Genomic DNA, 17,492 nt, shown 5'->3' with positions numbered 1-17,492 from the left:
TACATTTTGACTCCCATACACAACATGCTTTACAAATTCATGCTCTCTCACCTGACTTTACGGTGTGAGCCTAATGGTGGATTGATTTCCCCACAGAGAATTCATAAACATAATTCTGAGCCTGTGAGACAGTTTTCCTTCAGTTAATCATCACAGATAGCACCTTTTCAGTGCAAATTTGATCCCCTGCCTGATCCTTCCCAGGAACAGCCTTTAAGCTCATATTCACTGTTGCTCAGATATTATATTCTGTAGCGCGAATATGAGGATCTAGATAGAGAGACAGAAGAGTAGATAGTATGTCAAGGAATCAGCTCTGAAGAAATTTCTCTAGGGAATTTTTTTGGATCAGTCACTTGCAGTTTGCTTGTGGTTAGTGTTGTAAACAGGATTAGGGGAAAGAGCTAGGTATTATGTGGGCAACAGTCTAGTTGGCAGAGAGACAAATTAATCACAGAAATGCATGGAAATTGCAGCACACACTGGGCTGGATAGGTTCATGTCTGAACAGCTGCTTTGCATAAGGAATTACCAGGATGCTCTTTAAATAAAAAAAAAATCTCCTTTCCTTTTCTTGGTATTATTCTGATTTTAATAATTTCATTTTACCACTTGGAGTTTTTTTAATTTAAAAAAGTCTGTATCTGTCACTGATGAAGTGTCAGGCTAATAAAGTGTATGTGTCACCAACATACACATACAGGTCAGGCTGAATTTCCATAGGGGTAGAGACAAACAAATCAGTTGGAAAATATCATAAGATCTAGAGTATCTAATATACATTTGTGATGCAAAATTCAATGTTTGAATACAAACATGGTCAGCAACTTAGAGAAGTCCATCTCCAATTATTCTGCTGACAAGTTAACAAGGAGGTCTGTTCAATTACTCAGCATTTATGAATCAACACCACAAAATGCTAAATGCCTCTTGTAAGATGCTACATAAATGTAAGTCTTGTATGAATGTCTATGCTGCACCACTTCAGAGTGAGAACTAGCATAGAAAAAAAAAGTAATTTAGAATTGTTATGAGTTTGAGTGCATACAAATAGGATTTTATACGTCTTATGCTATTGGTGAATAGGAAGTGATATAGATGACATCTGACAAGAAGGTGGAATAAAGAGAATAATGTGTTATACGTGCTTTTGTACTATGTACAGTATGACTTACCTATAGAAAGGCTGTTACTAAGCCCTCTGAAATAATTCTTACCAAAATATGACTTCCTTAGAACAGCGTCAACAGAGCATGCTATTAGCCAATGGATGGACTATAGTTTTTTTAAATCAAATAATTCTCCCTCAGTTAAAATTAATGCTGCATATACACTTCTTAAAAAAAACTTATTTAAGCTTCATACACTAGCAGCACCTTTCCATTTTGCAATTAGTGAGGAATTTGAGAGCTAGCTGTCACACTACTTTTATTGTGTCAGATCCACAAATACTAGAATCTTGGTGGAGATTTTCAAAAGACCAATGATCCCCAGAAACCTGAGCAAGAGTGAAAGTCTGAATTTTAGTTTTAAATCCCTTATTTATTTTTTAATGAGTTTTCTTTTTTAAATTTTACTGTTCTTGTAATATTGGTCTCAATAAAAGATACTGAACAGGCTTTGAATGAGTCAGTGTTTTAAACCTGTTTAATAAAATGAGCTGAGAGAAAAGCTCTTAGATGGGTAGTTTGACCAAAACTTGGACAAGAACAGGAAAATATGCTTCTTGTGAGTCTCTGCTAACTATATCAATCTTTCCCTCAGCCTGAATATGGGAGCAGGCAGTGATCTGCATATATGGATTCTGAAAGGTAAGACACAGGAAAAGTTTTGAAGGGGTCAAAAATCGAAAAGAAAGGTATCAGACAAAAAAAAAATAACAACAACAAACCCAACAATGTATCTGACAAGCTATTAAAAAAAATGAAGTCCCTCTCACTTACCTTAAGTTTTCTGAACTGAATTCTGACTCCAGGAATTTGAGAAACTGCTCTCTTCCCACAGGGTCTTTCAAAGCTTCATCCATGCCAAATCCCCATCGTTTCACCCTCTGCTGTCCTGGCTCTTTGCTACAGAAGTAAAAACAATAGAACTTACAATCAGCAATAGTCAGTATTCTAATACTCTGTGATCAGAATTTAGACTAAGTGCTAAAGTTCAACCACAGATTTCTCACTTTGCAGATTGCTTATATCTGTGCAATGTTCAGAGGCAACAAGGCAACAAGGCTGCTACTACTTACACAGAATGGAGGTAATATGCATGCATTTACACAGAAGAATAAGGACTTCCAACTAGAAAATGTTTTAAAAGGTGTCTTTTTTCCCCATACTGGAACCCTGGAAACTGGTTACTGTAACTTTTTACACAGATTTATTAAACCTTCCCATCTTATGGAACTGTAAAGCTGGAAAGACCAAAAGGATACTGCATTGCCCTTCTGCCTCAGGATTTTCCTGCAATACCTTTGTCTGAAATCTTCACATTTCAAGAAAAGCCTGATAAAGTCCCCTGCCCCAAAAGAAGAAATAAAATTATATACCTTGCCTCCAGTTCCCAGAAAGTGGTGTCATCTGATATCCAAGGGTTTGAGGGATCAGGGGGCACAAGAAAAGGATCATATTCCAAATACTGCTCTGTATAAGCTAACAGACTAGGAAAACAAAAGCATCAAACACTGTCATGTCAGGAGGTGAGGAAACCTGACCAGGTTACCCCTGTTAACAAGTTACCTTGCATCAGCTGAACTGTGGCAACCAGGTGCACACAGAAGTCAACTACAAGCTCAGGCTAAAATAGGCTTGCTGAAGCCTTTTAAAAGTGGATCCCTGAAGAAGGAGAGGTGGCTCAGGTCTTATCAAGAGCTGAAACAAACTTCCCTAATGCTTTCACATAGCTCCTTTAGGCACTAATAAATTAAATTAAGCAACCTCTTCCATGCACTTTTGCTTTCATAAAGGAACATGTTTTATACCCTTACAGTTTTAATTATCAGTTCCTTTAAATTCTGTTTTAAAACACTGCATGCTGTTCAGGTCATATTTATTGACTCCTTTTTTCCTTTTTCAAATACAGTTAATATTTTTATTACTTCCTAATCAAATAGCACTATTCCCAAGTTTACTGCTTTCCAAAAAAAAGCCCATTTTTTTCCAAATTCTTCAGTAGTCATGAATTGGTCTGGCCCAGCTGAACACACTATAAACTTGCTTGTATTCTGGTAATTTACATCTCCCATGAACTTATTCCTGCTTTCTGTGTTTCCTTTTGCTTCCTAATCATTGAAAAATTCTTGACAAGTGAGGACAAATATTCTTTATTTCATTCTGATTTATATTATATTTAGTCTGTATTCCATTTTTACTGTTCATCAAGCACAAATTCTTAACCTGTTCTCTTTATAAATACAGACTTATGTGTTTGTACGTGTATGCATACATACATAAATATAAGTAGGCACACATGCACAAACCTACATGAGAGGATGAAGAATTATTTGTATTTGGCTTACTTTCCTTTACTAAGTCTTACGTGGCTCAATTTTCTGCTATTTTCACTGTCTCTGAATTTGCTGTGTACGATAGAGCATTCCTTTTCTCTACCTCTTCTCTACCTAAGCTGTAGTTAGTCTTTCTGAGGTTTGTTTTTGGTTTATTTGCTTTCTAGCCCCTTCCCGATAAATTTTGGTCTTATTTGGAGAAAGATTCCTACTAGTGTTCCATCCTCTGACTGGAAGTAAGTTCAGACTGACTTTGCTCAAGCACCAAGCTCCTCACCCAGCCAGCTCTGCCAATCAGTTCCCTTGGTTTCTCGGTGATTGCCCTTCTGAAATACCAAAACAGTAACCCCAGACCTGTTTCCATTTAGCTTCCCTGCCAATGCAAGGTGAAACTTGTGACCACTTGGTCAGAGGCTCTTTCAGTGACTCTGGGGTTTACCAGTAATATATCACAGAATATCTAGGCCATCTTTTATCAATAAGATAACTTCATACCCGCCATTTAAAGTAAACTCTCATCCATTATTTCTGTGACACCTGAGCTCCCTTGTCTCTTTCTTTGAAGCTATTTCATACTGACATTTTCCCAATAGTTATCAGTCTAATTGAAAAACCAGAAGACGTGACAATATACTTACCTCTCTGCAACTTTTGACATTTTTAATCTATGTCTGTCTAATTGCATTTGCCAGTGCTTAATCTGCAAGAAAGGAAGGCAAAAATAATTCATTTATTATGAGTAATTCATTGCTTGACTCTATTTCTATAACTTTTTTATTAGGGCTGTAATTTAACCTTAATTTGTCCTAGGGCACAGGAGAGAAATATATCTGAGTTAAAACAACATTTCACTAGTGTAGTAATAATAAATAGAATTTTCCATTCAAAGAGAAAAGATCATACAGAGACAAAAAAAGGACCCAGTACAACATTTTCCCTAAAAGGTTCATCAACAGAAATCCAATTAGCCTTTTTTTAGATTTGTGAAGATAATTACTAATTCTTCAGACATTTACCTTCTCCCAACTCTAACATCTCAGTAAAAATTAATGAAGCATGAACAGTAGATAAATGTGTGAACCCATATGTGCATACATGGAGAGGTAAATACACCCCTAAATGTGTAACCAGTGTTGAAAGGAAGAGCCAGCTGTTTACTGCTAAAGGAGCTAGTGGGCTCAACTATGTGATTAACCCCCCAACTAGCCTGCTGCTAACTGCCTTTAATTGTTTAATGCAAGATACAAATAATGTCAGGTTTTGTCTCATTAATTTTAATAGAAGTTACATACCTAAATCCATATGATACCCATATAGACACGTTCTGAACATACTTCCCAGTCACAATTTTCGGTTTAATACCTACTTTCCTAAGAAGTTCATTTAAAAGTATATGTTTGTAGTTATTTTTCAAACCTCTTGGTGTAGTTCATCTTCTGTGGGTGGCTTAGTCTCTGGTACTGGTGTGTGGGTAGGGCTGTGACTTCGAATGTCATTTTGTAAGCCATAGACAGACTACACAAAAAATATGGAACAATGATAGTTGCCTTCAGACAATGCTTTCTACACAGACCCATAGTAAGTTTGATGGTTTAGTACAGTTTGCTCAAGAAGTTAGCCAAGACCATCTTTTTCTAAAGAAACTTCAATAAGCCATGCACTCAGATAAAATTGTACTTCTATACCATGGAGTAAAATAAAGACTCCCAACTCCCCACAATTTCATAATGCCATAGAACACAGGATCTCCTTTTATTTTATCTCTATATTAACAGCATAGTAAACATGGGGGATGACACTGAAAGGCAGCTATTACAGTAAGTGGACATGACCGGTAGAAAAAGAAGAAACAGTATCCTGAAAGGTAGACTATCACAATGGATTCTTTGGATGACTCCCAAATTTGCAATTACTGCTTGGAAAATTATGCTAATCTGGACCTTTCACTACCATAAATAAGCTAAGCTAAAACTTTCTCTAAATCCACCCTCCTTTTTAAAACATACTTTTCCATGGGTTGACATGAAAATATACCCCAAAGTGAATACTTTAATGTTGGAATCAATCTACGTTATTATGATACAAAGGATTTGAAAGAATGTGTTGTTCCAATCCATCTATACATCCCTAGAGAATTTACACTGTTCATGTCTGGATTCTAATTTAGATGAAGCTGGTTTTCTCCACAATTTCTCGTCATCCATTTGAGGCATAATTGTAAACTAGATACACCCTTTTCAGCAGCACAAGAAGAACTGTTGTTATACCTTACACTGCATTTTTAATTTCTTGTTCCTTAATTTCTGACAGAAACATTTTAACATGCTTTATTCAATCTACTAAACAACGTGAATAAAGCATGCAAAACTGAATTTTATTTTCACATTCTCTTTGTATTTCTCCAAAGCCTTTCTTATGCGATAGCATTTAATTAGTATTGGCAAATTTTTTAATACTAATTCATTTAAGAGCTTATGAATAGCATACGTTCAAGTATTGGTTCTTTGCAGCTGTGAGAAAAAAATGTTTTAAGAAACTATGGAACTTCGTACTATAAATTACCACCACCTCCTGCTTTTGATATAGTAAGAGTACTTACCTTTCTTGTTTTATGTGGATTTCTCATTCTTGAAGATTTTTTTATATCCACTTCAGTAGTGTTTACACATCCAGGCTATTAAAAGAAAAAGAAAGGAAAGCACAAGGATAAAATCTGTGAAGGAACTCCATACTGTTTTCATTGAGATACTCCTCTTCAGTTTGTAAGGCTAAGAAAATAAATAACTAGAGGCATATAATAACTTGATGTCCTCCTGCAATAGTCCCTAAAACTTAAATAACATAGAGTCTAAGGAAGCATCTCAAGTACCATTTTGTCTGGCTTATTCTAAGAAAGATTCTTTTGCTATTCAGCATTGTTTGCTGGAGCCTATGATGTTTTCTAGGACAAGATTTTCTGTATATCTTTATGTTGAAAGTACTGAAAGCTATGTATAGAGGAGCAGAAAATATCCAAATGCATATTATAAGATACACTTGCATCACAGACAGGTACTAATTCAATTAAATTGCTATTGGCAGTATTTGGGAATTTTGGAGTGAGACACTGAAGACCACATGCTTAGAGATTATGACATTGTGAATTTGAAATAAAATAAATGATCAACATAACAGAAACAAATCACATGTTTCTGCTTTGGTTTTGCCAAGGAAGCCATACAATGTCCATTCTAGCTTTTCCTTTAAGAAGCATGGTTGACCCAATAAGACAAAATAAATGGAATTGTGCAATAGCCAACTCAGCTGTGAACTGCAGGCTCCTTTCAGGAGTATCTGGGTTTGGGTTACTTTTTTAAACATGATCTTTTTTTTAAAAAAGATTTTTAAAAATGTGCCCAAATGAGATTTGTTTCTTCAGGAAAGAAAAACAAAACAAAACAAAACAGGCTTCAGCAGCCTGACCAGGGGACTGGCAGTCTGAACAGAATGACTTTCAACACACCTGGTTTGGCCTTCAAAGATTCATTCTCACAACTGTGTAGCAGCTTCCCAAAGGACACAGGTCCTCTAGTTTCTCCTAATTCATCTTCCTTTGACACTTCTAAGTATGAACTCTCTGCAGAAATCTGTTCTTCACCCATTGCTGTAAACAACTAATGATAAGTGTTATGCTCTCAGGTGAGTTTTACCTACTGATTTTTGAGGGATTACATTTGCCACTGAGAGTGGGAAGTACAAAATCCACTCTCTAGCAGGAGCAGGTTTTTAGTGGAAGCAGGATGAGTTCTTTTTATGGGAGTAGCTAGATGTAGAATTTACTTGCCAGACAACCAGGCCGGACTTATAATCACACTAAAGACACAAGCTTTGTCATCTTACCATCATGTAAAATGCTTGACATGGCTGTAAATCTTCACAGATAAAAAATTTAAACATTTCTTATTTAGGCAGAGCCAAGAAACAAATACATTTAATTAAAGAGGCCAATGGTACTTTGCCTCTGGAAAATACTTTAAATAACAGACTGATTTTCCAGTATGAGTTTTAAATTAGTAAGGAAGTTTTTATTTTAAAGTAATACATTCATGTGTGTTTGATCATATTACATTTGCAGTATAAGCGGTTCCTCATCACGAAGAACAAAAATAGGCACTGAGGCACTATCTCAAGACTGCATCTGACGCGCCTATTGAGCTAAATTTGGGAAGGTACACCTTGTGCTTGTGAACAAAAACGATAGTTTTTTAACTCAGAATAACTTGTAACTCTCAAATACAGTGACAGGTTGAAAACCACAACATTCTGCATGACGGTCAATTTAAAGGCAGAAAGCAATTTCACAGGGCAGTATACTGAGATATAAAGTTAAAAAGAAAGCAATGCATCTACTTTAGGATTATGGCAGCAGCTGGCAATGAAGAAGAGATAGGCTTTTAACAATATCTACAGCCCTTGAATGCAACCATTTGAATAGGAGGCACACTTACATATGGCACAAACTATTATTTGTTTAGTTGTCGGTTATGGTTTGTTAAAAGCATGTCCTAAAAATGGAGAGGGAAAAAAAAAAGAAAAGAAAAGAAAAAAGGGCATCTGAAGCATCTTATTTTCAAAGACTTCAAGTCCACCAGCATGTGTGTCCACAGCATGTGCCAGAGCTGTGCAGACTGATGAGAGGGATGCAACAAGAAACTCTGGGGGATTTTTAGGAATGAAACAAGGGTGAAGCTTTTGCTGTCTGGAAAGAGACCCAACCCGCTACTGGCCTTCTTCAGCATCTAGAGGATTCTTGCTGACACCTGGCTGTTTAAAACCTCTCATGCTGAAGTAAAGCTGCTGTGCCATACTTCGGCGGGAGGACTCACAAGAGGCTGTGTGGACAGAAACTGGACCAAGGTGTGACTGCAGGGAAGCAATGGGAGAGCAGCAGCAGGAGGCAGGTACAGGCAGGGAAGTGTCAGAAAGCTTTGGAGCAAAAGGGGAGGCAGCTAAAGGCTGTATCACTGCTCTGACAAGCTGGGGCAGCAACAGGATTTTAAGACATCTATCGCTACTGCTATACAATACCGTTCTCATAATTTGATTTAAATCACTGGAAGTACCTAATGTAATCGGGACCAAAATTCATATTTTCTTCTCAAATGAAGAATATTTATTAAAATGATACTTGATATGAGATGGGATTTATTGTTTCCCTGGTGCTGCCAAATTTCATCTGTCAATTTTTAGGAATAAATATCAAACATCTTTTCAATTAAAACAAACACAAAAGCCTGCATTATTTGAACATTTTGCTGAAATAATTCAGAGTCTTTGTGGGAAAACCTTTGCTGGACAACATTTCATTTTATTTGTATGCCCCCACTAACATAATAAGTATGCGTTTGGATATAATTACATCCAGCTGTGTTTTCATTTTGTGTTGCTTTTTAAACTGGACTACCATAGTTCAAATAGCGAGATGCCTAACAGAGTGCTCTGCAGCAAGATTCCCATTTCGCATGTAATATATAATTTGCATACTAATACTGTAAATAGTTTTCAAACACATTTCCTGGAAGACTTGAAACCTCTTCTATATGTGTAAATAGAATGCTTATTTCTTTCAGTACTGTATATATGTCCATCTGATTCGTGTTAATATGGAACAGTGCTAGGGCCGCATGATGACATACCCTTGTATAACCACAACCCTAAGAAGAGCAGAGAGGTTAATGTATGTAGTTCTTACCTTGCACCCCCCCCAGCCGCCTCCTCACAGGGGGAAGGGGAGGGGGGCTGGCTGGGCACCAGGGCGGCATCGGCCGCAGCCGGCTCCCCACCGGGGGGGCTCCTGACGGGGGGAGGGGGGCTGGCCATGTCCCCTGCCGGGCGCCTCAGCACAACCGGTTAAACCGGTTCTGGTACTGACCAAAACGAGAGGAGTTTAAACCCAGCCTATTGCTGGGGGATATATAAACCAGAAACAAGAACTGTACGGGGTGCGTCTTGGTAGAGCAGAGGCTCCCGGCGCACCCAGCGCTGTTTGCTTGCCTTTATTCGTTTAATAAATTGTTAATTTTGACTGAAACCCTATTTGGGACTCGGTCATTTATCACAAGTACTAATATCCTGTGTGAAAACAGTTCCCCCTCCACACACACGCAGAGGAAATGCTTGTGACCTTGTTGAAATTATCATACAGCAAGATCACAACCAGGGTAGAATTTGGTCCTCATCTGTTTTTAAAAAGCTGGCTGAAAAAATGCCATATATTCAAAGGAAACTTAGTTTCTTCTCATCCACCTTTTAGCATGCCCTTATCACAAAGTACAAATGCCATTGTATTAATTTACAGCAAAGAACATGTCAGTCCAGTCATGCTAAATTCACTGCTGAGATAAATGGATGCACATAAATAATGTAAAAAAACACATACAGAAGATTTTTTAATCCCTACTTCAATTATTGGATAATCACATTGGTATGAATTCCAAGCAGCACAACTTTCTATTGATGCTGTCTAGGAGGCTACATAACAGGATTCTGCCAAGAAACACAGTGGAAGGAGAAAGCCTCCTCTGTAAGGAGAGGAGGTCCAAGAACTCCAGGTCCAAGAACTTACATGCTTGGATCTGGCTACAGCCAACATTTGAAAACAACAACCATGTGAGACTATGTTTAGTTAAAAAAATATTCAGTTGGTATTCCTAATGTTTCCCTGATAACTCTGGCAACAGTGAATCAATTAAGCCCTTGTAATAGTGCTAACAGTGAATTAATTTTTTTACACTTGAAGAAACTCTTTGGAAGAATTTATTATTTACATCAAATGGGATGCTTTAGCCATTTTTCCTCAAATCATGCCAAATACCTAATATTTATAGTCTGTTTGCTGAACAAAGTGGCATACTCCAAGGGCCCTTTTTATTGCCTGGCCACATAGCCAAAATCAATTGCTATCAACACCTTTTTGTGTAAAAATCTCTTTGCTATGATGTACTAGTAATTTTAATAAGTGTGAAATCCCCAACAGAAAGTCAATTAATGTTTATAATGATATCAGTTTAGGTTCTGATGTTTTTTTCTCTCTTAAAGAATATGTCAATTTAACTGTGAATCTACTTAAGCCAGAATAACCAGAATTTTTCTTGTATCTGAGACAAGCACACCCATGTATGTGGGAGGGCATAAGCTCACGCATTGCAATAGGCTGGGAGCTGTCTGTATTGCTGCTCTGTAGAAAACGATCTGAAGGAGAAGCTGAGCATGAATCAGCAGTACATCCCTGCAGCAATGCAGACAAGCCACATAACCAGCTGCATTAGCAATAGCGTAGCCAGCAGGCAAAGGAAGCTGTTATTGCTTTCTTCTTGGCACCAGGAGGGTGCACCTGGAGTACCAAGGCTAGTTTTGTGCCCCACAAAAACCAGAAGAAACTGATTTGAAATAGAAAAGTCTAGTGGAAGAACAGACTTTGTTCTGCTTGCAAAAGGGGAGAGCTAACTGTTGTCTTCTGCTGCATAAAGGGGGCTTGCAGGGCTAGACCTGTTCCAGAGGTGCACCATAAAAGGACAGGAGGCAATAGCCAGAAATTGCAGTAAAGGAAATTCCAGTTAACTATAAAGAAATATTCTTTATAATAAAAGAAAGAAGTTGCTTAAGACAGGCTGTGGAATCTCCATCCCTGATGATTTTCAAAGCTTGTTTAAACAAGGGCCTGGACAATTTGACTCAACTTAGAAGTTAGCACTGCTCTGAGCAGGAGCTTGGACTGGAAGACCTCCAGAGGTCCCTCTCAGCCTACATTTCTGTGGTACAGCCTATGACCTTCACAAACTGCAGGGATTGAAATTCAAATAATCCACTTTACAGAACACTTCAATCAAGTATTCACAGCAGTGTGAAATTCATCACCCTGCCTTCCCATCCCCACAACAGCAGAATGGAAAGACAAGACTGGTATTTGCTTTCTTACTGCTGCCTCTCAACCCATACAAATAAACCTAGTGATGATTTAAGGAAATGTAATTTCACAGCCTCTTTAGCTAAAAACGCATAGGTGCTATTTAAAATAATTACCTCATTTCAATATGCACACCCATAACTTCAGGGTGTATTAAAGCAGTAAATATTTAGGCAGATTGATTCACATCCCTTACACAATTTCATTGCATTTCAGTGTCAATACATTACAAAATAGATCTTTTTATTTGTTTTGCAAGCATGTGCTGACTTGTTAAATTTAATTGCAGAAAACTAAATTCCAAGATCACCAGGCTTTCAAAGTTAAAACACTATAAATATAAATCACGGACATGGATATAAACATCACAGATCCTTGCTTCCACTTGGAAAAGATAAAGTCAGACACACAAACATAAAGACAAGTCAGAGATTGAAAGCTGTCTTTTACATTATTTGTAATAGCAGACTATCACAAATATAGTTAGCTTAAAATCTGATATTTCCTGAGTGTCAAATGTTAGTATTGCCTTCTGCAACAATCTATTCTGCTGTTTCTCTCATTGTTGCTATTTCTGTCATTTTTCTACGAAAGGAGTCTTCTAACCACCAATAGTCACTACTTGTATCACTCACTTCTAAAGCAGGGAAAGGAAGCTAATTAGACAGTGAGTGATAAACCGAATACCAGAGTTCAGTTTTATTTGTAGTTTTTATATTCCAGTTTACTTGTGTAGCTAGCTGAACTGCATGTAGTTAAAAATCAAGGGGAGAATAAGGACATGAAAGATTATAAAAACAAAATGAAGCAAAGAAAAAAATTCCAGTGGTACTGAGCTGAAAAAAACCCATAGGAGTTATTAGCTGGAGGAATACCCAGTCTGACTCTGGTTATGTGGTAAAGTTTATTTTTTCTCATGCAAAGTCTAGCATCAAAAGAGACATTAAAATCCATATTGAGTAAGTTGTGGGCAATGGCTGAAACTGAGGCTCTCACAGAGAAAAAACACAGGCTGTATTCTCTGCAATGCACCAATTTTTTCACTTCCCAGAGATGGAAGTTATTGCAGTGTGCAGAATCTGTTAAGGCTTATTAAAGAAAGGTTGAGGTTTAGGTATAGATTATTTGGATATTTTGGGATTTTATCTCATTTTACACATTCCAGGGTCAATGAGTAAAAAGGCTTTGCAGTAGAAGAGCTGCGCTATTAATGACTTTGCTGGTGCAATAGAAAGTCTCAGAGAAACATTTCAAACGTGCTGAGTACAAGCGGTCAGCTCTTTTAACAGGGTTTGGAAAACCAGTTGTTATCTTAAGGTCCAGTCAAAGGAGGGCTGCACATTTCCAACCCTTTACAAACTTCAGAAAAACTGTTTTCCTAGTGGTTATCTGATAGGACCTGAAAGCTCTTTAAAATGTAGCTCACTTTATAACTATTAGATCAATCAACCTCAATGAAGTGATGAAAAAATAAACCTAGTAGCCATAGTTGCCCGAACCTGCAAATATGTAGGAATAGTATTGTATTGATGCCACTGGCCCCTCTGACACCACCCAAGGCAGCAAAGCGCAGGGATTACAGGGACTGGGCTACAGGAACCACTTCCTTTTGGTTGGAAAAAAAAATATTACTTACAAGTGAAGCACTTAATCATGGGTTTAATTTAAAATTAACTAGGTGTAGCTAATCTGAAATGATCTTATGAAGTTTATTAGCCTCTCCAAAAGTCTATGGCTTAATGGAGAAATCAAGTGTGTAAACATTGAGACTTCTCTTGACAACATCACTAGTCACAAGATCCCCGGTAAACTAGCAGCTACCTGAAGAAAGAGGAAAAATAGTATGATGAGTTTTTGATGGACCTGGTTGTTTTTTTTTTTTAATTTTGCAGCTTATGCCCCATCTATCACAAACATAGCATAACCTGATAACTACAAATTCTAAACTTAGGTGGTATCAAACTCTACATTTAGGTAACTCTAAAGTTAGACCAACACAGGGTCTAGCTACTTACTGAATACAGTCTTTGTTCCACTGTTGAAATTAATCATACCAGGTAGTTTTTGTCCTCCTGTACATGTAGTGGCACTGCAAGTTTTACAAAAGTATCAAGAGACTATCATGTAATAGAAGCACCAACTTTTCTTCTCTCTACTTGGTTTTCCAAGAGTATGTATGTGTCTCATACACACTTTTTTTTTTAATAGTATCATATTCCCAGCTTCTGTACAATTACTTTTAGCACAACTACCTCTCTGGAAGCATGCCTTTTTGACTCAGGTGTGTGACTGGCAAACAAGCACTGTAACTGGACTTTTGATACCTGCTGTTAAGTTACAGCGCTTTTATGGAGGTCCCACCAATAAGAAGCAAACACAGAAAGGCAAATATTTGGATTATGGTCCATTATGGCCATGGTAACTTCATATATAAATTGTAATAAGTATATGTTTGATGATGGCTTCATATACAGCTTCTGTCAAGATTGCACCTCCCTAGAACTTGAGACCAAACTTCTCTAAAATTAGCTCACCATTCTCACAGTTTCTCCAATGGACTCTCTCTTCAGTTAGAAATTAGCTCATCTGGGAAGTACAGCTATACCTTCCAATTAACACCTATAAATCATATTTAATGATTAGAAAGTATATCCCAAGATTGTTCTCAAGTCTGAATTTTGTAGCAGCATGTTTCAGCTTTCATTCTGAGATGCCTCATAAATTTGGCAGATAATCGGGGAAAAAATATTAAAACCTGCTTGTTCTACTAAAGCATTAGATATTTTCCCCAGTTTCTTCAGCTTCTTCATTATGTATCTTAAAAGAGATGTTATGCTACCACATACTACCCTTGTGGAACACAAGATAGGGTAAATAATTACAATGTATGCATTCAGAGTGACACTGAAATAAGGGAATACAACTTGGAAGTGGACTCGCATAGAATAGCCTCAAATTTGGTTATGTTCCTTAATAGGAATCTATTTTTAAAACACGTGATACATCTGACAATACGCTGCAAATATCCCTGAATATAATGATCTACAGTCAAGTAGTAGTATGTAAACAAATTAGTTGTACACAGCTTAACTGCTAAAACCTGTCTATACCAGCTGATAAAGATGTACAATCTGTTGACTTTTAATTCAGTAAATAGAGCTTTTCATTTTTTATTATTCATTCATTGAACTGGTATTTCAGGCTACAGAATGTTCAATGTCAAATCTTATTGAACTGCTTCCTTCAAAGGAAGGAACTGTCTTGATTCATAAGAATTAATAAAAGCTTTGTTAGGATTAAGTGTTCTCTTCTGTTGAAGGTTTTAGTAGAGAATTATGCAGGCAGCACAGAATGAATTTAAATGCTCAATAAATGTCCTCGTTAGCTAATTTCATTTTGACTAATTAAAGAACAGAGATAAATAATATAAAGTTCCAGACTTATTTATTAAATTGAAATGAATGAGCAATAAACCTGATTGTGTTATCCACTAGAAATATATTCATGCAAAAATAATGAATAAGCTGATAAGCTGCAGAGAAAGGCATAGGCATTTAAGCACAAAGTTAAACCCACTATAGACAGACCCACGTGAAGGACAGAAAACTTGACATTTGGACCAATTAGTATAATCAATGCATGCTTTATTGAAGGATTTATTTGAAGATCACTGACTACTAATCAAAATAGCAGTAGTTCCACTGTTATTCTGCAGTGGGCTTAATCAAAACATGGCAAGGAGTGCAATTAATGGATAAAAGTTTAACTGTGAGTTGTTTCTCCTGTTTGGACAAGACATTTGAGGTTCAAAGACCATCAGACAAAGGAGAGACATTTGATCAATTAGTTTGATCAAGCTTTAATTATGTTTGCAGCATGGTAAAACTCAGATGGTTTTCAAACTAAGAGATGGGAAGTCTCACTTAGCATGGAACTTAAGATCGCTTAAAGGTTCAAAGATTTTCAGCATCTTTCAAAAAAATGGAACCTACACTGTACCAGTTTCCTGCTTATACCTATTTGTCATCTCAGACTAGAGTTCAGATCTTTTCCCTGAGTCATAGCAGACACACAAGGAATTCCAGTGGCTGTGCAAACCAAGGACATGCTTGCAAGCGGAGAAAAAGAGATACCGAGATTTTCAAAAAATATAATACTAACAAATTAAACCATAAAATTAATCCATAGAAGATAGAGCATCTTGAATCTTGACAGGGATTCTCATGTTCTCACATGCTTGCTTGTTTAAGGACAGATCTAGTGCAAAACTGGGCTTTCAACTTAAGAGAACAGGATTTTATCATCTCGTTTTTTAAAAAAAAAGTCTTTTCACAGTCTGTGTGTCCGAGAAACACATAATATGCAAAATGCATAGGAAAAGGATGTTGAAATTTAATTTTTGAGACAAGTCATGTCAAACTAAACTAGAACCTGTACTAAAGAGTATACTACCGCATGGAAGTTATATGCATAATTCTTTTTGAAAGTTAATTTAATTTCTAATAACTCTTAATTTAGTATAAATTTTAATTAAGGTTGTACAAATGTGATCTTTGTGTATGTGAAGATTCCAGTATTTGCAACTCAGATGAATAAGGAAACCTCTTCAATTTATCTGGTTTGTTGCTCCTGCGCTAAATATTCTGATTCATTATCACTTTCTCAACATTTTTAACCCCCCAAAGCAGGAAACTGCTGTTTTATGGATTCCATACAGAAGAATTTAGGTTATACACTTGAAAGAAGAGACAACATGTCTCTGAAAATGTTGATGGCAAATATAGGTGACATTTAGAAATTGATTATCTGCCTTTTGACTTTGATCCTTGGCAGAATGCTTTGGATTAAAGTAGCAAATTTAATTCACACAGAAACAAAAATCAAAGTATAAACATCGCACTTATTTAAAAAATTCCTTATCTTTACTACTTCAGCTTATTTTCCTAGTTACTACCAGAACTGGGTCTTACTAAAAACCTTAACATCAACTCATTTTTCTGCATCCTTCCACCATCTCATCAGTTAGCTATTTCACAATTTCTGCCCTTTTCATAATCCTCAGTTTTAACTTGAGCACTTTCAGTATGTTGCACTGTTGAAAGAAAGCTGGTTTCTTTTTCCCCATCTACCCCAGCTGTAACTACGTACCCCATCAACTATCAGACTAAATCCCCATCTACCCCAGCTGTAACTACGTACCCCATCAACTATCAGACTAAATCCCCATCTACCCCAGCCGCACCCCATCAACTATCAGACTAAATAACAATGCTAAATAATGTGAGTACAAATTCTTCCATAACGGTCTTAGCAGGCTAGCTATAAGGTTTATAAATATCTGCCTCAAACAGATGTGAATATGGATTGTAAACACTATAACCATTTTCTGAAAATAAGACATTGCACATGGCTTTGTTTCATTACCAGAAGTGCAATTATCTGAGACTGCCAATTGCTGCTTTGGCTGCATTCCCTGGCTGCTGGAGAGGTAAGGATGCACTGCAAAACAGGTGCAAAAGGAGACATGAAAATTGTGTGCGGCTACATCACTAGAGAAGTTGGATGGCAAGGTTCACATTTGTTTCCTGGAGATGTTTAAAAACTTTCTGAAAGTATTATGATAAAGCAGATAGAAGTGTTCTCTGGCTAAACAAGTGACTGGCTCAGAAAAGCCTGGGATTTGTAGCATGCAAAGTGTGAAATGAAGGATTGCACCACCTTAGCCAAGTTAAATTCAGTCTTTTGCCGAGTCTTTGAGGCTTATCTTGAAGGACAGGATGAAAAAGTCATTAAAAACAAAAGCAATAAAAGAAAAGAAAGGCAAACCCAGAATAAATGTATCCACTGCATGACCCTAGACACCCAGTAGTATTATCTACTGGCTCAGATGCTGAGGGTCATGTTCAGACCACATAAAATACAATGTTAAAATATAAACAGATAAAATGAGATTAAAGGAGATAGAATCTCATTTAAAAAACTAAATAGAGAGAGAAGCAAAAGGTGTGGGATGTGTGGCAAGGTTTAAAAAATTTAAAGATTACTGTT

The 17,492-nt window shown here is 36.9% G+C and overlaps 1 protein-coding gene across 8 annotated transcripts in view; it reads right to left on the bottom strand.

Annotated features, from left to right (window-relative positions):
* The window catches only part of RGS7 (regulator of G protein signaling 7), a 265,953-nt gene that overhangs the window by 39,053 nt on the left and 209,408 nt on the right, over positions 1-17,492 (bottom strand). For 7 of the 8 annotated variants that reach the window (XM_009644704.2, XM_035900245.1, XM_035900246.1 and 4 more), the window contains 5 exons: positions 6,099-6,173; positions 4,916-5,014; positions 4,138-4,199; positions 2,543-2,653; positions 1,944-2,069 (listed from right to left, as the gene is read on the bottom strand). In XM_009644704.2, the coding sequence (XP_009642999.1) occupies positions 1,944-2,069; positions 2,543-2,653; positions 4,138-4,199; positions 4,916-5,014; positions 6,099-6,173 (473 nt within the window). The remainder of the gene's footprint in view (positions 1-1,943; positions 2,070-2,542; positions 2,654-4,137; positions 4,200-4,915; positions 5,015-6,098; positions 6,174-17,492) is intronic. The other variant, XM_035900250.1, reaches the window with a different exon arrangement.

Source organism: Egretta garzetta, unplaced genomic scaffold (genome assembly GCF_000687185.1).
Source record: "Egretta garzetta isolate BGI_Z169 unplaced genomic scaffold, ASM68718v1 scaffold248, whole genome shotgun sequence".
Taxonomy (NCBI): domain Eukaryota; kingdom Metazoa; phylum Chordata; class Aves; order Pelecaniformes; family Ardeidae; genus Egretta; species Egretta garzetta.
This window is presented reverse-complemented; position numbering and strand designations above follow the sequence as displayed.